The 20,330-nt window shown below is 42.3% G+C and overlaps 1 protein-coding gene across 1 annotated transcript; it reads left to right on the top strand.

The window, feature by feature from the left end:
* The first annotated feature begins 994 nt into the window (after positions 1-994).
* HSDL2 (hydroxysteroid dehydrogenase like 2) lies at positions 995-19,121 on the top strand. Its single transcript, XM_088534740.1, has 11 exons — positions 995-1,072; positions 6,007-6,170; positions 6,630-6,728; positions 6,858-6,972; positions 10,726-10,829; positions 11,874-11,972; positions 15,498-15,692; positions 16,275-16,346; positions 17,062-17,259; positions 17,647-17,775; positions 18,926-19,121. The coding sequence occupies exons 1-11, from the start codon at positions 1,056-1,058 to the stop codon at positions 19,036-19,038; spliced, it is 1,305 nt and encodes a 434-aa protein (XP_088390866.1). The 5' UTR covers positions 995-1,055; the 3' UTR covers positions 19,039-19,121.
* Positions 19,122-20,330: the final 1,209 nt, after the last annotated feature.

Genomic DNA, 20,330 nt, shown 5'->3' with positions numbered 1-20,330 from the left:
GGCTCCCTCAGCTGCTCCTCATGAGGTCTCTGCTCCAGCTCCCTCCCCAGCTTCAGTGCCCTTCTTTGGACACGCTCCAGCAACTCAGTGTCTTTCTTGTAGTGAGGGGCCCAAAACTGAGCACAGTGTTCAAGGTCCGGCCTCACCAGGGCCGCGTATGGGGGGACAGTCACTTCCCTGGTCCTGCTGGCTGCACTGTTCCTGGTACCAGCCAGGATGCCCTATGATTAAGGGACAGGAGCATCTATCTTATGAGAAAGACTATGTGAGCTGGACCTGTTTAGTCTGGAGAAGGCTGAGAAATCTGAACAAGATGTTCAACTACCAGAGGGGAGAATGTAGGGGGGATGAGGCCAAACTCTTCTTGGTGGTGGCCAGTGACAGGACAACAGGTAATGGGGACAAACTGAAACACAGGCAGTTCCATCTCTATGTGAGGAAGAACTTCCTGACTGTGAGGGTGACAGAGCCCTGGAACAGGCTGCCCAGAGAGGTTGTGGAGTCTCCTTCTCTGCAAATCTCCCAAATCCGCCCAGATGCCACCCTGTGCCCCGTGCTCTGGGTGTCCGTCCTGGAGCAGGGGGGTTGGACTAGGTGATCTCCAGAGGTCCCTTCCAAGCTTAATGACTGTGTGACTGATTTTGAGACCCCAGCCGATCCCAGCTCGGGGCGACGAGGGGCTGCTCGCCAGAGGAAGCTGGGGCTGCCCACACGCGGCCCGGCCCGGCCCGCTCTGGCCCGGCCCGGCCCGGCCCGCTCTGTTCTGTTCTGTTCTGTTCTGGCCCGGCCCGGCCCGGCCCGGCCCGGCCCGCGCGCCCAGCGCGTCCCGCGCCCTTTGCCCCAGTTCCGCCTCCCCCTCTGCCGAGGCCCCGTCGCGGCCCTCGCGCGGACGCGGCCAATGAGCGCGGCGGGAGGAGGGGAGGGGCGGGGCCTCTGCGCCAGCGCGGCCAATGAGCGCGGCGGGAGCGCGGGACGGGGCGGGGCCGGCTGCCCTGTGACGCGCGCGCCGCGGGGCTCGCGCCGCCCGGAGCTGAGGCGCCGTCGCCCGCGTCGCCATGCTGCCCAACACGGGGTAAGGGGCCGCACCGATACCGGCACCGATACCGGCACCGATACCGGCACCGGCACCGCGCCGGGCGGGGCTGGAGGCGGGCGAGGGCGCGAGTGCGCAGGCGGGGCGGGCAGCGCGGCCCGGCGGTGCCTGCGCTCGCCGCACCGAGGAGCGGGAATCGGGATGTACCGTGTAGAGCGCGCGGCGCCGGGCTGTATTCAAAACAAGCCCAATTTAGGGGCAACTTAAGTGATGTGGAGGTAACTCAGTTTTAGCAGCCAGGAGTGCAAGCTGGCGTTGGTTATCCCGGTAACCTGCGAACAAGGGCGTTGGGTGAATTCCTGCTTCCCGGCAGGCTGTGAGGAGAGTCGGCAGGTTTCTGCAGAAGCAGGTTTGCCCTGTGGGAAGGGGCCTCGTCTCTAGTTTCTTTCAGATCCCTGCGGAGCGTAGGGGTGAGTTTGACGCTTTATGCCTTGTTGCCGGAATTCAGCACGCAAGATGCGGCCTTCACAGTGCGGCTCACGTGGGCGTTTTGGCTCAAACCTGCTTTGAAGTCCTCTCAACTGGTGGACTGCCAAGTGCATTAGGAAGCAAATCCTAAATCTAAATTCATTAAATTTCGTGCAAGGCCTTGTTCCTTTGGTGACTCGATAAACATTGGAAAAGATTGGTGCACCTGGCTTTGCAGATTCTGTCATGCCAAGTTGAAGAGGATAAATAGGATAAACAGGACTTCAGTGAGAGGTGGTTAGAAATAAAACTGAGTGGGATGCAAGTATTCTTTAAAAATAAGCAGGAACGTGAGAGGGAGCATCAAGTCAGCTCTACATCTCAGAGAGAATGCAGTGAAAGAGAACTTCTCCTGATGGTACATCTTCACTTATTTTGGTGAATGCTACTTTTAGGGGCTAGTGGAGCAGAACTGGGGATAATGGAGTGATAATTTGAGGAAAGGACTTCCAGTGAGCGAATGTTGCCAGTGGTGATCTGTGAGCATGGGGAGAAGAGGCAGGTGCATTCAGAGGGAAGGCTAGTGTGGAGAGGAATTGAACAGAAGGGCTGCAAGCAAGGGCCATGGCCACCCAAAATATTCCTGGTGTCTTGCAAGGTCTGTGGTCCAAACTTACTCTCAAAGCAGAGTCAGCTGTAACGTTGGTCAAAGTTGCTCATGGCTTTTTCCAGTCAGGACTTGAAATCCCCCAAAGGTAGAGGTGGCACAACCTCTCTGGATGCCTGTTCCACTGTTTGATTGCCCTTGGAGTGCAGGCTGTCTAAGCCTCGCCAGTTGGAACCTGTCATCCTTCATTCTGAAGGAGTCAACTGTCAGTCATCCTTTTACCACGCACTGTTTCACAGAACCTGGCTCGGTTTCTTCAGCCACCTCCTCTGAGCTGTGGGGAGGTTATGTTGGATCCTTCCAAAGCTGTGTTTTCTCCAGGTCTCTCCACTTTTCCTTACATGACAAGTGTTCCAGCCACTGTCCATCTCCAACTGCTGAACTTGCTCTTGTTTGTCATTTTCGACCTTTATTGTTGAGCCCAGAGTTGCAGGTAATATCCAGGTGAGAGTTCAGCAGATGCAGAGTGGAGGGGGATAATCCCTTCACTTGACCTCCTGGCCAAGCTGTTCCACAGCCCATGGTGCTGCAGCTTGTTGGCTCTGCTGCCAGAGCTCAGTGCTGGCTCATGCTCAGCGTGGTGCCTGCCAGGCTCCCCAGGATTCTTTGGCTTCCTGGTTGCTCACTCCTCAATCCCTAACATTGCACAGGCTTTCTAGGTGCAGGGCTGTATATTTGTCCTTGATTTTCAGGGGGTTCTTGTCAACATTCCTCTAGCCTGCTGAGGGCCCTCGTCAATACGTCGTCAAACGTATTGATCATTTCACTCTGACGGTGCCTTTTACCTTGTCTAGGTGACTGATAAGATGTTGAGCAGGACAACATAACCCGCTGTTACTAGCCGCCAGGCAGAATATGACTCAGTAGCCATCATGCTCTGAGTTCAACAATCTCGCTGTTTTTTTTTTAACCATCGATCAATCCAGATCATAGTATCCTAGTTTGGATACAAAAATATTGTGAGAAATGGTGTTGAAAGCCTTGTAAAAATAAATTACTTCTACCCCTTGACCACAAAACCTTTCATTTTGTCTCAGAATACAGTCAGGTGGGTCAAGTATGATTTATATATGATATATGCATGCTGACGGTTTCTAGTCACCTTGTTAAATCAGCTCCATTGGGACCTGATCCGTGATTTTTCCAGGGGCCAAAGTGAGGCTGTCAAGGCAGCTGTTCCCTGAGTTGTGTTTTGGGGCTTTTTTGAAGATGAGCTCAACATTTGTTTTCCTCTAGTTGTCAGAGATTTCCCTGACTTTCCAAAGCCTGCAGGAACACAAGCCAGCTCTTAGCACACTTGTTAGAGCCTGTCTGGTTCGGTGGGTGTATACAAATCTAGTCCTTTCAAGCTACTCCTGACTTGCTTGTCGTCTGCTGCTAGTTGTTCTCCTTCCCCATGACCCCTGTTCTTAAGCACAGAGGCCCGGGAGACTTGTTGCTGGAGACTGAGGCAAAGAAGACATTGAGCACCTCAACCCTACCTGTGTCCACTATCACTAAATTGTTCGTGCCATTCAGCAACAGCCCTGATTTTTCCTAGTGAAGTCTTTTACTATCAGTATAGCGTTAGGAGCTCACGTTACCTTTGTCCTTGCAAGCTGCAGCTGAACTTTGGCTTTTCTGATAATACCCCCAAAAATGTAGGCAATGTTTCCAAGATCTCCTTGTTAGCCTGCCCTTGCTTTTGCCCCATATGTGTTATTTTTCGGCATGAGCGCTTCATATAAGCAGAAGCTTAGTCGTGCCGGTCTCCTGATGCATCTACTTGTCTTCCCGTTGGCTGTTCTAGTGATTGGAGTGGGGGACTTGTAGCCCAGCCGGCCTTCCAGGAATCTTTTGCCCTTCAGAGATAAATACGTTAGGATCTAATTTTCCAGTTTCCTGAGAAGGTGGAGCCTGCCTGCCTCATGTCCAGGGTCTGTGCTCTACTGCTGTCCTTCTTGAGTCCCCACAGGATCTTGAGCCCTTTCATGGTTATTACAAACTAAGACTGACACAAATTACTTCTTCCCCAGCCAAATTTTCCTGGTGAGTAGCATCCAGCTGTGTGTCACATGAACTTGGCCCATTTAGTACCTTTGTGCGAAAGTTCTTCCCAGCACAGTCCTGAAATCTTCTAGACTGTTTGCATCCTGCTGCAGCATTCTTCTAGTAAGTGTCAAAGAGACTGAAGTCCCTCATGAGAATCAGCATCTCTGATGATCTCTGAAGATCATCTTCTAGTTGTTTAAAAGACAGTCTCACCATGCCTTCCCATGCCTCACCCTGATCCCTCTTTCTGGCCCCTTGTGTGATCCTGAACCACAGGCTCTCACCTGGAGTCTCATCCTTCTCATTCAGCATTTACATGTGTCTGAACTGTGCTCTCAGGTAGTGAGGAGAACTGCCACATCTTCGCTTTCTACATCTTATGAGGAGCATTCTGAAGAGTATCCATCCATCCATCCAACACGCCTCCATTGGCGTGTGAGCTGCCTTGCTATGTCATGCCAATTATGTTGTAATTCTTTTGCTGCAAACAGACCTGTAGTAAGTCCTGCTTGTCTCCTGAGCCATGTGTGTTTGTTCAATATTTGAACTTGGCCCCCTTCTGCTCTGTGTTAACATTCCTTTCTGTGCTGATTTACTGCTTCCTCACCTGACTGGTGTAACGTCTTCCCCTATCATTTCTAATTTGAAGTTCTGACCACGTTGATCAGCATGTTCAGTCTGGCAGTAGTTTTTTGGTGATTCACAGTGTTTTCAGATTTTTTTTTCCTTCTTCCTGTCTGTGTAAGATCCAGCTCTACAGGAGAGTGCTGTTTGCATCGGCACTTGCAGGGCTTCTTTAACTTCCCAGGACTCCTCTGATGCCTGAGAATACCTGTGCTGGGGCAGACACCCTTGCATCTTTGTACTGTCTTTTGCAAGCAAATGCTTATATTCCTTGGCCCTGTTAGGGAGAAAGATGCTCTCAGTTTGCTGAAAAACCCGGAAAAAGAAGAGTAAGTAAAGTCTGTACTTGTAAAGGAATAATAAAGCAAGTCTGAAGTCCTAAATAGAGTGTTTGTGATGTGAGTGAAAGCTGAAAAACTGTAGTGTTATACTTTAGTAAGGTTTGAAACCTTGCACTTTTTAAAATTAAACTATGGAAAGTAACATAAATTCTATGCAGAACACTGAAATGCACATCTCGGTTGTGAGGTATTTGTTCATATAAGAGGTTTTACTGTCCTATATGCTTTAAACTAGACTTTTTGTTTGTTCATTAGTTACTGGGAAAATACCAAGCATATCATAAAAATATACATATATATATATTTTAAAATAGTTGTTATTTCTGAAAATCAAGCTAATATGTTTTTGACCATTGTGTTTGGCATAGTGCACTGGCTTTGACTTGAACTTTGTATCACATTAAGGCATTGTTTTTTCATGTTCAGGATGCTGAAACATGTAAATTATAGAGTGTTATGTAGATGTATTGGACTTGGCACTTTATTTTCACAAACCATTGTCCTTTTTCATTGTTTTAGAATTTGACAAGTCATCTGTAAACCATGTGTTGCACTTTTTTTCCTGAAAAGGGGCGAAATGTTGTTGGACAGCTTTTATAATCATCCTGATCTATAGAGCTTGCAAACTTAGGAGGCCCCTTTGTGATGATGTAAGACTGTTCTGCACTCTATATTGATCCCTTAATTTTGTATTTTTGAGCCATTTTCTTTGTAAAATGATGAAGATGATGAACTGGTTAGAAGATTGCACCCGCTATTTTTGTCCGTAAAGAGCACTGACAATCAATGTTTTATGGGGGTTTATTTTGTTCTCCCTTTTCTTTACTCGCCCACACTTGTAGGAAGTTGGCAGGATGCACACTCTTCATCACGGGTGCGAGCCGGGGCATTGGCAAAGCCATTGCCCTGAAGGCTGCCAAGGACGGTGCCAACATTGTCATAGCTGCCAAGACCGCTGAACCCCATCGCACCCTGCAGGGAACCATCTACTCTGCTGCAAAAGAGAGTAAGTTGCAGTAAATAAGGTTGGACTTCACATGCTGGGTCAGGTCTGTGTCCTAGCATAATTTTCCTAGTTTTGTGGAAACTTGTTTAGAGTCTCTGAGCACCAATTTACCTTTAATAAAGTAAGCCGAATGCTGCTTTTGCAGCCCAAGAATGCTGTGGTGTATCAAAATATTACCTTAAGGAAAGTATGCATGCATAACTGCGAGAACATTATGTTAATGAAGATGTATATGTGTACCATGCCCATTCTTGGTGTTAGAATATGGTTTTCTGTGCTTTAAGAAACATGTAAAAAGGAAGCAAGCTGAGTCTTTAATAAACAAGGTCCATAGTTTGAGAGTGTGATTTTTGCTATCTTCTTGAAACATATAATTGGATGAGAGATTCTTAGTAGTCTCCTGCTTTTTTGTTCAGTTTGAGAGCTAATTTTTAAGAGCCTTGTGTTCTAACTGTGCAGTTGAAGAAGCTGGAGGAAAGGCAATGCCATGTGTTGTTAATGTGAGAGAAGAAGATCAAATTATTAAGGCTGTGGAGACGGCTGTGAAGACTTTTGGAGGTATGTTTAAGTGTGGGGAGAAGGTACTTGTTAGCAGGCAAATTTTTCAAATTTTGGAATAACAATAATAAACTTAATTATGCTTTGTATCTTAAAATTACGGTGCGAGACTTTTTTTTTTTTAAACAGGCATTGATATTCTGGTGAACAATGCAAGCGCCATTTCTTTGTCTGGCACTTTGGAAACAGAAACAAAGAAGGCCAATCTTATGATGGATGTCAATGTACGAGGAACCTTCCTGACGTAAGTGCTGAGATAGGACAACAGTACTAGTTACAGAAAGTAGAGTTTTTTACCTTGCTTTATGCTATCTCACTACCTAGTGTTAAAGTATTGTACAGAGTCACAAAAAATTGCTCAGTTAGTGATTGATTGTTTGAAATTAACATTTGCAAGAATTAATTGGCACCTGTTGGTTAGAACAAGTAATTAGTGCAGAAGAATTTTTTTTTTCACGGAGAGTTGCCAGTGACATTGCTGTTCTTCCAAATAATGTACCTTTAGTAGAAGTAAGTTTGGGTCTTATTACTGTTGTCGCTAATGACTCGTAAGCCCCCTCTGCAGGTAGCAAACAGGCTAGTGTATTTCTGTTAAATGGAATTCCAGCGTGGCTTTGCTGAATTTTGTCTTTTATTTCATTCCAAGCAAAAAAAATGCTTAACTATTTGTGAACCTTAGCTGCAACAATTTCTTCTTTGTAGGCTTCCTTAAGTATCTTTTTGGTTTTGAGAGACATCAAGTAACATAAATAACAGAAACATTTTTTGAACATATTCTTCAAAGTAATTCTGTTTTTAAAATCAGTGAAATGATTTGTCATTGAAGCAGTTAAGGAATACATTGCATAGTACTCTTCTGAGAGTGCACAGACACTCACAGAAAGAGAGTGAGTGAGAGAAATATCATAGAATCATACAATCCTTCAGGTTGGAAGGGACCTCTAGAGATCATCTAGTCCAACTCCCCCTGCACATGCCGGGTCACTTAGAGCACGTGGCACAGGGTGGCGTCCAAGCGGGTTTGGAAGATCTCCAGAGAAGGAGACTCCACAACCTCTCTGGGCAGCCTGTTCCAGTGCTCTGTCACCCTCACTGTTAAGAGATATGCTTGCAGAGTTTGACTTTTTATGTCCACTCTGTATTGTTTACTTCTGAAAGTCTATAAGTGGTTCTGTGCTCACAAGGAAGGACTGTCTTCTCAACTTGATATTCAAGGGAAAACTCTTGCTAGAACTCTGAGTAGGTTCCATGGTTATTGGAAAGCTCCTTTTTATTGATTTGTAGGTTTTTTTTTTTTTCCTTCAGTAATGGTAGTCACTTTCTTGAGGGTGACATTTAGTTATTCCAAGAGGAGGACTCTTAAAGTTGTCTTTTGTTTGGGTACTCCTCTGCCTTAAAGAAGAGAAAAAAAGCATGTTGCTGCAAATGGAAAAATACATGAAATATTAATGCCTCTTGAGGAAGATTACAGATAGCCTTTGTCATTACTTTTATAATCATAAATTGGGAAGACTTAGCCAAACATTTCATCCTTTCCTTCATCTTGCTCTGTATGTAGATTCTGTCAGTAATTCCTAGAGATTGGTTGTCACTTTAATGTTGAAAATATTATACTACCTAGAAAAACTGGTGAGTTTTTTGTCAGTGTGGAAGAGGTATGGCAGACTTCTTCTCTTGCAGAATATACCCATTAGCATATTCTCAGCTCATGTGTGTTAAGCCAGTGTGAAACATATGTTAGTGAACTTCACCCTGTTTTTGAAAAAAGTGCATTTAAAGAATTGGTGAAAGTGTTTAATTTAATGACAGGTGTCACAGGTAATGACCATAGGTATCACTTTTGTGGCTCAGACTTGCCATGTCTCCTGCTGAAATGAATAAATAGTAGGTTGGCTCTTCTGTTCCCTTGATTTTGTCCACTTTGATTTAAAAATTTGATTAATTTCTAGTATAGATCCAATGTAAACATGCATCTTAGGTGTAGAGTGGCAGTCTCTTACAAAAGTGAAAGCCATGATTTACAGGAACATGTTCCTCTTTAACAAGGTAAATTCTAAGTAAAAATAGGTGCCTCTTCCAGTCAGCAAGTAATAGATTTTCAGTTTTGCTTGGATTGACTTTCGTTACACACTTGTAACATCTGTAACATGATTTTGAAGAAGAAATGTGCGATCAGAAGAGATGTTATATTTATGACTAAAAGACACACTGTGCTGATAACTTGACTATTGTTTTGTTGTACTTACCAGAACTATTATAAGGATATTATGGCTTCTGAGCATTTTGAAAATATCACAGAATCACAGAATGCTTAAGGTTGGAAGGGACCTCTAGAGATCATCTGGTCCAACCCCCCTGCTCCACCAGGGACACCCAGAGCACGTGGCACAGGGTGGCATCTGGGCGGATTTGGACGATCTCCAGAGAAGGAGACTCCACAGCCTCTCTGGGCAGCCTGTTCCAGGGCTCTGTCACCCTCACAGGAAAGAAGCTCTTCCTCATATGGAGATGGAACTGCCTATGTTTCAACTGACACCCATTACCCCTCATCCTGTTACTGGCCACCATGCAGAGCAGCCTGGCCCCATCCTCCCTATTTTCTCCCCTCAGGTACTTGAACATGCTGATAGATCTCCTGTCAATCTTCTCCAGACTTATTAGGCCCAGCTCGCGTAGTCTTTCCTCACATGATAGATGCTCCAGTCCGTTAATCATCTTTATTGCTCTACGCTGGATGCTCTCTGAAAGCTGCTTGTCTCTCATACTGAGGAGCCCAGAACTGCCCCCAATACTCCAGGTGCGGCCTCACCAGAGCTGAGCAGAGGGGCAGGATCACCTCCCTCAACCTGCTGGCAACGCTCCTCCTGATGCTGCCAGGATCCCATTGGCCTTCTTGGCCACGAGGGCACACTGCTGCCTCATGGTTAACTCGCTGTCAGCCAGGATTCCCAAATCGCTCCCCTAGTCTGTCCTGGTGCCTGGGACCCTGCATTTGTCCTTGTTGAACCTCATGAGGTTCCTCTCTGCCCAACTCTCCATCCTGTTCAGGTCCGTCCCAAGGGCAGCGCAGCCCCTGGGAGTGTCGGCCGCTCCTCCCAGTTTGGTGTCATCTGCAAACTTGCTGAGGGAGCCCTCGGTGCCCTCGTCCAAGTCATTGATGAACAAGTTGAACAGCACTGGACCCAGTACTGACCCCTGTGAGACACCACTGGCCACAGGCCTCCAACCAGACTTGGCCCCATTTATCACCACTCTCTGGGCTCTGCCGTCCAGCCATGCCTCAATCCACTTCACTGTCCGCTCATCCACTCCATGCTTCTTGAGCTTTCCTATGAGGATGTTATGGGAGACTGTGTCAAAAGCTTTCCTGAAGTCAAGGTAGACAACATCCACGGCCGTCCTGTGGTCCAGCCAGCCAGTCACCCCATCATAGAAGGCTATCAAGTTCGTCAAACACGACTTCCTCTTGGGGAATCCATGCTGACTGCTCCTGATCATCTTGTTTTCCTTGACCTTCCTAGCGATGGTCTCTAGGATGAGCTGCTCCATCACCTCTCCAGGGACGGAGGTGGTACTGAACAGCCTATAGTTTCCTGGCTCCTCCCCCCTGCCCGCCCCCTTTCCAGACTGGAGTGATGCTGGTTTCTTCCAGTCCTCTGGCACCTTCCCTGCCCTCCATGACCTGTCGAAGGTGATGGAGAGCGGCTGAGCAATACATATGCTCTGCAATAAACATGCTTTTAATAGCTGCAGTAGCACTGATTGGAAGATGTGACTCAGTTTTCAGGTGCGAGTAACTGTGCCAGTGAATAAGATAGGCCAGATTTTTATTTATTGTTGCTGTTCTTTGTATGAGTTAAATAATTGGAATGAGGGCAGAGTTTTAGCCTTGTGAAGGACCTTTGCATAAATGAAAATAATGGTGGATCCGATAGAAAGTTTTTACCATTTTCCATAAAATAAACATTTTTGACTTACTCTGACTTCAACCCTCCAGGTCTAAAATATGCCTTCCTCACTTAAGAAAGAGTAGGAATGCCCACATCCTGAATCTCAGTCCGCCACTTAATCTGAATCCCGTCTGGTTCAAAAATCATTGTGGTAGGTTGTGTTTAATGTTTTTATTTATTTTTTTAATAACTCCATTAAAAACAGATGCAATGGGCAGGAGCAACACTCCTGAATGCTAGGTCTTGTATTTTTAGCTATAAAGATGTACTGGCACTAACAGTTCTTTAGTATACTCTGTGCCTTGCATGAAAAGAACTGTTTTGGCAGAAAGTACTGTAGGTTTCATGGCCCAGTACATCTTTAAGTTTTCAAGAAAGCTGTGTAGGTAAGAATCTCTGCTGTTTCTGGGGAATTTCAAAACTTCAAGATGATTTCTGTTCCGAATGGAAATAGCAAATAGATGCTGGTTTTCTTAGTGTTTCAGTTTTGCATTTGGTTTAGTGGAGATAAAACTGAAAGGTTGTCTTTTTTAATTAAAAGTAATTTTGATGAGGAAATGAGTTCCCTATTCTGTTTTGAGGTTAAAATGTACATTGTTCCTTTCAAACCCGTAAACACCCTTCAGTGGTAGCCAATGGTCCAACAGAACTGGACAGTTGCCATAAACTTCCACAGCCAGGCTCAATTCTTTCTCTCAAAATTTTCTTTCTCTCAATTCTCTTTCTCTCAAAAGCTTCCTTTCTGAAAAATAGCAGGAGGAAAAGGGATGTAGGAATACTTTGTTATTTTTTTCTTCTTTTTTTCTTTTTTCTTTTTTTTTTTTCTCATATATTATTAGTCTGGTTGTAAGCAGTTAGTATGTTTTGGGTCTTGGAAAAGTTTGATATCTCTGTCAGAATGCTGTGAATAAATTGCACAGCAAAAAAATGTGCAGTTAAACCAGTCATTGGTTTGTTAAAAAAAATCATAGCTTTCATTTTAGTCCTAGAGAAAAAAAGTATAGCAGACTTGTTCAGGTCTGATAGTGTATGTATGTGTATTTTTAGTCTAATAATACGCCATTTTGTCCTAAGAGACTTAGTTTTCCTCATGCATAAGTAACTTTACTCTTCTGTTCCCTGTAAGTATGAACTTGAACATCCAATTTTTATCATGCTAAATACTTTTTTTTTTCCTTCATACTTTTCATTTTAGCTTACACCATTTCTAAATATGGGATGTCCATGTGTGTCTTGGGAATGGCAGAAGAATTTAGAGGAGAAGTTGCTGTCAATGCTTTATGGCCTAAAACAGGTGATTTTTTTTTTTTTATGATACTGATAACTAATTTTTGGATTTTATCTTTTATGGCATGATTTATTTGGCTTTGAGTATACTTTGAGCTATATTGAAATTAATTCACGGTATTTAATAGTTCTTTTGCATAGTCTTTGTTCATCCCACATAGGTGGGGTCTTTTGTTCAAAGGTATCAGTAGATAAATGACGCTTGGACTCGGACTGGTCTTTGGCTAGGCTAAAACCCATACAGCCCTTCCAGCTGGCTTAAGCCTTGTGGCTTGCCTCTGTCCCCTCTCATGTGCCCTGAGTTTTGTGTAGAATCACTAAAATGCTAATGTGCTTAGATTAATATGTATTGAGCATGTCTCTGGAGTAATACTTGGAAGTCCTTGCTGGTTAGGTTGGAAAGGTCTAGATGGAGCTGACATAGTTCTGTGAGTGGAGGGGGGAAAAAAATCCTGTGGTTTTTTTTGCCTACTAGTGTAGTAGTTTTTCACAGAACCCTCTGGCATTGCCTGCTGGTCACAGGAAATTAGAGTACATGCCCAGGCACCATCACATGCAAAGATTCAAGACCTTCTCTCTGTGATTATCATACTGGATCTGTACTTTGCAATTTAGCTCCCCTTCACCCCTGCCTTCTCATCTCACTAATTCAGCCTCTTGTTTTCCTTGACGAAGGGGAAACAAAATCTGGGAGAATTTGTCAAAACCATTCACAATGAGAAATTTTTCAGACCATGGACTTCATAGGCAGAAATCATGTGTTTTGTAGCTGTGTGCCTTATTTCTTCACAGTGTTTGCATATGCTGAAGCAAATGGCAGTGTCAGTGCCAGCATCCCGGATTTGGCCCTAACTATTGAAGGATGTCTATGATTACATGAATTAAATATCCGCAAAGCTTGGTATTCTTATTTTAAAACTAAAAGAACAAAGAAAGAGTATCTTTCAATTTTGTGTGTGTGTGTGTGTGTGTGTGTGTTTTTGTTTGTTTGTTAGTACCACTGTGTGCTTTAAAATATTTGTATCTGGTAAGCAAGAAGATAACCCTGCAGAAGCTTTTTGAATGTGGCTAATATTTGTTCCTCCTAAAAGCTTGCAGAACGTGAGTTTCCGGAGTGAAGGAAGATTCAATTTACAAATGCCAATGCTGTAATGCCTCTTTGCCCATAAAGTTCTTTCTCTGTGAGATGCTGCAAATTTAAAAAGAAATGAAGCTTTCTACACGGCCAGAAGTTCCCCATGCAGAGGGAGATCTATGTTGCTGAATCTTTTCTTGCTCATTCAGGTTAAGTGTTAGGAACATTATACATAAACTCTCTTAAGTTTATATAAATCAGTGATGGAGGCATGACAACTATTGGTGTGCCCTCAAGTGTAGCATGATAATGTTCATTGTCTAGAATAAACCAAAGTTTCAAAACTGTTTATGTGTAAAAATGAGAAAGTTAACTGCTTTCATGTGTCACACACAGAGATATGAAAGTTACAGATTTTTGTGATACCCAAAGTGCGTTTTGAAAATATGAAAAAATCTACTGAAATCTGTTATAAATGTGATTGACCTGGTGGTTGTCACTTTGTTGGCATGGATGCAAATTCCTTGATATTGGTTAATCAGACTTCAGATCTGCCATTTATGATAAAATTAACCTTTGTTGAATTCACCAAAATATGCTGGTAGCAAGGGAGCAGGAGCTCTCCACTTCCTTAAAATGTAAGAGGGAGCCTAGGGAAAGGAAGAGGGGGAGACCCTATCACGGAGTGTGGTTGTGTATGAACAGTAGAGGTATGTTGGGAGCTACTAGTCATAGGATTCATGAAAGACTCTCTATGTGCTTTAGTTGGAAGAAAAGTGGACACTCTTTCTGTAAAATAAGTGGAAGGATGGAAGTGAGAATGCAAAGAGGAGCTGTACAGAGCTGTTTGCCTTCAGTCTGTGAGCGTAGGCGCTCGTTGTGCGTGTGTGTAACAGGGGAGTATCGGCTGGTGACAGGGAAGTGACAGGAATGTGGGCTAGGCAAAGTGCACGGGTTAGGGTATCCTTAGAGCACAGAGCCTGGAAAGTGTTCGGGTCAGCTGTGCCTCAGGAACCTTACTAACAGTGTGTGACTGGAATCAGCGCTTAACTGCTGAGTTATCTTAAAAAAAAAAGTGGGACAGGTAATATCCCAGAAGACCAAAACGGGGCCAGTGTCTTTTTGTCCTTTTAGAGGATAGGATATACATAGTGAAATTGCATGTATGGTTTGTACTATATCTATTTGCTATCTATCTCGGATAGCCATCCATTATAGCACATGCAGTTCTGCTGATTTTAAAATAAGAAAGAAAATTAGATTGATCAAAACTGCATGAAATCTAACCCTCATCACAGAGGAGTAAATTAAGCCTTGAAAACGAGTGGACAAAATCGGCCACTTTCTCATGCTTCTCCAGAACACAGTGAGTTGCTCTCCCTAGCAGCATTTAAGACTGTCTTTTTCCCTATTCTTATTTTGAAGGTGAGTGTTGCATCAGACAGATGAATTCTGTGCAATGCCTATTCTTTGCTTGTTAGGGGATGTTGTAATCATATCTGCATCAAGGCTGCTGTCACTATGTATGGAGCATGAGCACTAGATGGAAGACAAAGTTTTCTTAAAATATGGTTTATCCGTCCACCTCCAGAACCTGCCAGCCTCAGCTGTAGGAAAGAGTTTGTGAATCTGCCTCTGAAGAGAGGGGAGGGACAGAGTCTGCTGGATCTTGAATAGCAGATGGGAATAGATCATGAAGCAAAACCAATAAAAAGCCGGTAACATGGCAGGTGCCAGAAATTGGACCCAAACAGCCTTTTTTTTGTGTGTGTGGAAGAGGATAAAAGTGAAGTAGATGCCTCGATTTGGAAGTTCAAATTAAAGACTAGTTCAAATATTTAGTTAGTTTCTCTGTGAGGAAGAGTAAGGAAGACAATGGAACAGTTCAGTAGTTAGTAGAATTAGTTAATACCAGAACCGAAAGTGCAGGAGATCTGGAGATAGCTTTTCTGTGGGATATTGAATAAGTTATTCAATCTTTCTCTATTCAATTTCTCATCTTTAATTGACAGGAGACATTGCTGTCTCTCAAGATTTATTTATTAAGCAAGGAGACATTCAGCATGGCTGTCACAGAATAAAACACCCATTGCTTACTGATATCATACATTCACTCTGAGAAAGATAGTTCTGCTAATTTTTCATGTCCTGAATAACCTGGAAAAAATCCATGCGGGGAAAAGACTAGTGCAGATGCATGTACATTGATAAGAGGATGAGTGGGATGTGAATGTGTCAAGAGCCTTTAGACGTTATTCTTCTTTTTGGTTCTGTAAATAGCTTTTGTTTGTCACTGGCATTTGAAAAGAATTATTTGTTGGTTGCATTTGTAGGTTGTATTTCATAGCTTTGTCTTCTATGCTTTCCTTTCTGTGAAAGAAAAATAACGTTGGTTTACCTGTCAGGTGAGAGATGGGAATACGTGTTCATCAATGGGTGTTTTCTTTTTCTTTCTAGCCATTTATACAGCTGCTATGGATATGCTGGGAGGAAGCGGAATAGAAAAACAGTGCAGGAAAACCGACATTCTTGCAGATGCTGCATATTGCATTTTAACAAAACCAAAAAGTTTCACTGGAAACTTCGTTATTGATGAATCTCTCTTGAGAGAAGAAGGAGTTAAGGATTTTGATGTCTATGCAGTTGCACCAGGTAAAACAGTCTTTAACTCGGGAAGTTCAGTTCAGTAAGGAAGGCTGTTCTGGATGGCAGAGGTTTGTTTTGGTTTTGTGGTAGTGGTGGTGCTATTCGCAGAGGTTCCTAAGTTACTTCTGTAACAAAGTTCTTTTAGTTCTTTAGCTCTTTTGCCTCAAATTCGGAAAACGCGTTTGTGGAAAGGGCAAATCAGTCTACTGAGGTTCTGACCATTCAGTGTCTGTTAAATAAAAACAATGCATTAAGAGGGAGGAAATGCACTATATAGAGTACATTTATGTATAAATATTACCATTTACCATCTGCTAGGATGATTTCTTTTATTCTTTGTGTGTTTTTCATTGCAAACTTAAGGATTCTGATTTAAAATGAACAAAAATCTAAAAAACCAAATGTATGGCTTTGCCTTACTGCTAGCCTGTCTTTCCTTCAGGCTATGGTTTTATTTATTCACACAAACTTGGGTTTATTTTAGTACAAAAATGGTTCTTGCTCATACAAAATGGATTCTTGCTTGTGCAGTTTGACTGTTTGACTTTGGACTTACCCCTTTTTTTTTCCCCTCCCACTTTACTTTAGGTCATCCTCTGTTGCCTGACTTCTTCTTGGATGACGAACCTGATCTGAAGGCAATGAAACTAGAACAGCATGGTAGGGAAAGCAACATGTACAAAAGTTGGTCATTGGCTATTGTATCTGATCATGTTTAATGTCATTTATATTTCAGTCCTTTTTTATTTTCTCATAAGTGCTTGAGCTGCAGCCAAACTAGCTTACAAAACACTTTCTCATTTGTTGTGCCTAATTTATGGAAGTGTTGCAGGGTGCCTGCACTTCATGTGTAGAAAAAATGTTATCTTCCACAGGACTTTGATTTTTATACGATGGAAGTTTCAGTGTCCTGTTTAAAAAAAAAATCCTTATTCAGTTGCTGGGAAAAAAAAAAAAAGAAAGAGCTAAGTAGCAAAAAACACATTCTGCAGAATGTCATCTGATGTGTATGATTTAAGGAAAAAAAAAAGGCAGAGCATCCATTGTTTTCTAGATGAAACTTTTTACAGATGTAAATACCTTATAGGTGAAATAGAAAAATCTTTAGAAAATCATTAGCTTTGGTGTTTCGAAAGCTGTAGTTTGAATGTTAGGAGGCAAATAAGGATTCTGGATAGATTTTACAGGAGTCCCAAATTATATATAACAGGAAGGTAGAAGGAGGCTATATTTGAATAGATCACCTCCCTTATCTTAAGCATTAGAACATTATGTATTATCAGAACAACTGCAAATATGCTTTCTGACCAGAAATTTCTGTTTAAGAAAAAAACATGTTTTGCATTTTACAGAGAAAAGAATTTATTTCTTGTAGGTGCTTCCCCAATATTCAAAGAGGAAAAGAAAGCAAGTCGACCTAAGCATGAAGGACCAGATGGAGCTAAGGTTAATTTAGAATCGGCTTCGGCCAAGCCACTGGGTCCTGTTGGAGAAACATTTAAAGTTATTCAGGGAGCAATAACTGAAGAGTTTGTGAAGGCTATTCAGGGCGTCTTCATGTTTGAATTATCTGGTAAGACTTTTATTTGTTAAATCTTCACATGCTCACATTTATAGCAAAATACATTTGGCATTTTCATATAGAAACATTCATCTTTAAAGCTAATTGAGAAATAAAACAGCTTTTGTCACACTCCGTGTAGGGCTGCTTTCCAGGACCAACTTCAGAGAATGTAGGAATTGCTGCTCCTGCCTTTGTGTTCTTCTGCATGCATCCCCTGATACGTGGGGTGGATACAGGGCATCTGCAAAAGACTGGCTTTGCTATGTAGAAAGTGTGGGGAAAGTGCTAATTTCTCGCAAAGCACCTTCAGGGTGAATAGCACATTAATTATGCCAAATGGAAAAACAAAATAGCTGTCTCTTGTGCATGGTTGTAAGTTCTCACTGTTCTGTTCAGGTGATGATGGAGGCACGTGGTACATTGACCTGAAAACCAAAGGCGGGAGCGCTGGCTCGGGCAAGCCCCCGGTGAAGGCCGACGTGGTGATGAGCATGTCAAGTACCGACTTCGTGAAGATGTTCACAGGTGAGTGGCAAATGCCTCCAACAAGGAGGATGCAGTTACTTGTGCCTAGAAGTCATTCCCCTGAATGATTAATAGACTGCCTCCCTTCATTCTGTGGTTCTATCATGGCATGAGATTTGGGCTTTTTGTGGCTCAAATGAAACCTTTAATCTTTCTTAGCTCTTACAGTCTGAGAATAAAGAGAGGATATAACTTGTTACTGCTCTAATTATTTTTGTAGTGGGTGCAGCATCAGAAAGTGTTTGGTCAGGCTGTTGAGCTTTTTCCCACCCATCTCTTAATATTTGCCCTGCTTATTCTGAATATGCATACTGCTTCCAGAGAGTGCTCAAAGCATTTGCGTTATTCAGATGCACTGATACAGCAAACAGTGAGGTGTTTCATTTTTGCATTCATGCCTTAAATTTTTGTTGTTGTTGAAATAACAAATAATCTCCTTTCACTCCCCCACATTTAATTCCTGCTAATAAAAATAATAAGATGTGATTGTTATGGAACTTTGTAGCAAAATAAGCTAGTTTTTCTTTACTCCTTCTCCCTAAGACCTAAGTCATATGATCTTGGCTCAGTTGAGATCATTTGTAATCCAATCTTCAGTTAAGTAATAGCATACAAAAGCTGATGCAATTCTGTACTCTTGGTGAATTTGTTTCACTTCTGGGAAATACTTTAATGGTGAAAAGGGCAGAATGTCATCCTTTCTGCAATGTGAGGTGACTATTTCATAATTCTGATTATCAGGTTTATCATTGTTCAAAACATTTGAATAGCTCCTCTAGCAAAACTTAAAAAAAAAAAAGTCAGAAGATGTAGATTAATCATGATAAAGGAAGCTGCAAGTTTAACATTAATGAAGTACTCTAAAACACCTCTTAAAGTGGTGTAGAAAAGCAAATTCTACTTCAGTTATCCTGCCTCATCGTTTTCAGCAAAGCCTTTCAGTGCATTTTTATATCAGAGATATGTGGAAATACTGGGAGTGGGGGAATTGAAATTTACCCAAAGAGTATGACTTAATATGTTTAGTATGTAGATAAAAATATCAAATCTCTATCAAAGAGGAATGTTTAAAGAATGGGTAGATTTTATTGTAATGATACAACTGTTCCCTGTGTGAGTGCTTCCTGATGAATTTGTTTCCTTTTTTTAGGTAAACTAAAGCCAACCATGGCCTTCATGTCAGGAAAATTAAGGATCAGTGGTAACATGGCATTAGCAATGAGGCTGGAAAAGATGCTGGTACAGCTCAACTCCAAGCTGTAAGGGGAAAGGCTTACTAGTAGAACATTGGCCTGTCAAATAAAACCACAGTGCTGTTTAAAATGATAATTCTTGCTTTGATACAAGTATGGATAAAATACGATTTTTTTTATAGAAAAAAGTAACTCAGTCTGATTAATACAACACGTTTGTATGTGGTTATACAAATTCCTTCTCCAAAATATACTTACTAGTTGGGGATACTTCATTTCTTCTACTCTTGCTCAGGATTGCTTTGAATCATGGTTGTTACCTTTGTAATGAAGGATGTCTGAGGTGGATTTTCTTTCTAATCACTCAGATGACCCATTAAAAAAAAAAAAAAATGTCAGTTTGCTGATGGGCCTGTGTAAGTGCCATGAAGAAAGTCCTGTGCTGGCTTGGAAATGGAAGCAATATTGTCACTTTAAGGGGATTAACTCGCTGTATTAAAAGGCCACCTCAATATTTTTTTTGCTTGCCTCGTTATTGTAGCTCTGAGTTGCACTGTGTTGTGCTGCAGAGACATGCCCTGGGTGATACGCAAGCGTTCTCCCTGTGCAAGGGCAGCGTGCTTTCTGCCACGTGTGCTCAAAGGGCAATGGAGTGCTGAAAAGACAGAAGAATGGCCTGGGAAATTTTAATTAATGCACCATGTAACCTCTCATGTTAATGTGATTATTCTAGCAACATTGCATTTCTTATGCTGTCAGTATGCTGTCAGAATTTAACAATTTTCAACCAAATTCAGTATGCCCTGAGAAAAACTCTCAGATTATGTTGTTAGATATCAAAATGTTTTTAATGTTTCAATCACGTAATAGTGTTTTAAAAGGAATATTTTAAACATTGTTTTTTGTGATATGTTGAAGTAACAGCACCGTTCATCAAGGTGCACGTTTATTAACAGTGAAAAAAATATCTTGCAGCGCATAGGCTTGAACTACCAAGAGACCTATGTTTCATTCTTATTTCTGCCCCTGGCCTGCTAGGTCATCTTGGATAATTGTCTTTGCCTGCAGATACCTCACCTTCTGTCTAAAGAGATGATGTTTGTGCCTCTTTCTAAAATGCACTTTTAGTAAAAGCCATGCTTAAGCCTTGAGTAGTACTGTAATACTAAATGAGCAACACTTTGTTTTTCTTTATAACTTTCTATAACAATTAAAAATATCCCAAAATCTGATGTTTGAAGACTGTTTTTTTTTTCATTTTTTCCACTGTTACCAAAGTGTGCTTTGCTACTGTGAGCTAATGAGCTCACAGCTGTGAGCTGTGAACTAATAGAACCTGCTTTCTTACAGTGTTGTCTTGTG

Source organism: Tinamus guttatus, unplaced genomic scaffold (genome assembly GCF_059628265.1).
Source record: "Tinamus guttatus ecotype Peru unplaced genomic scaffold, ASM5962826v1 Tinamus_guttatus_pri_ptg000596l, whole genome shotgun sequence".
Classification (NCBI taxonomy): Eukaryota; Metazoa; Chordata; class Aves; order Tinamiformes; family Tinamidae; genus Tinamus; species Tinamus guttatus.
This window is presented reverse-complemented; position numbering and strand designations above follow the sequence as displayed.

Coding starts and splice junctions, on each gene's coding strand:
- HSDL2 (XM_088534740.1), top strand. Junction 6,973..10,725: donor GTACGAGGAACCTTCCTGAC/GTAAGTGCTGAG, acceptor TCAACCCTCCAG/GTCTAAAATATGCCTTCCTC. Junction 15,693..16,274: donor TGTCTATGCAGTTGCACCAG/GTAAAACAGTCT, acceptor ACTTTACTTTAG/GTCATCCTCTGTTGCCTGAC.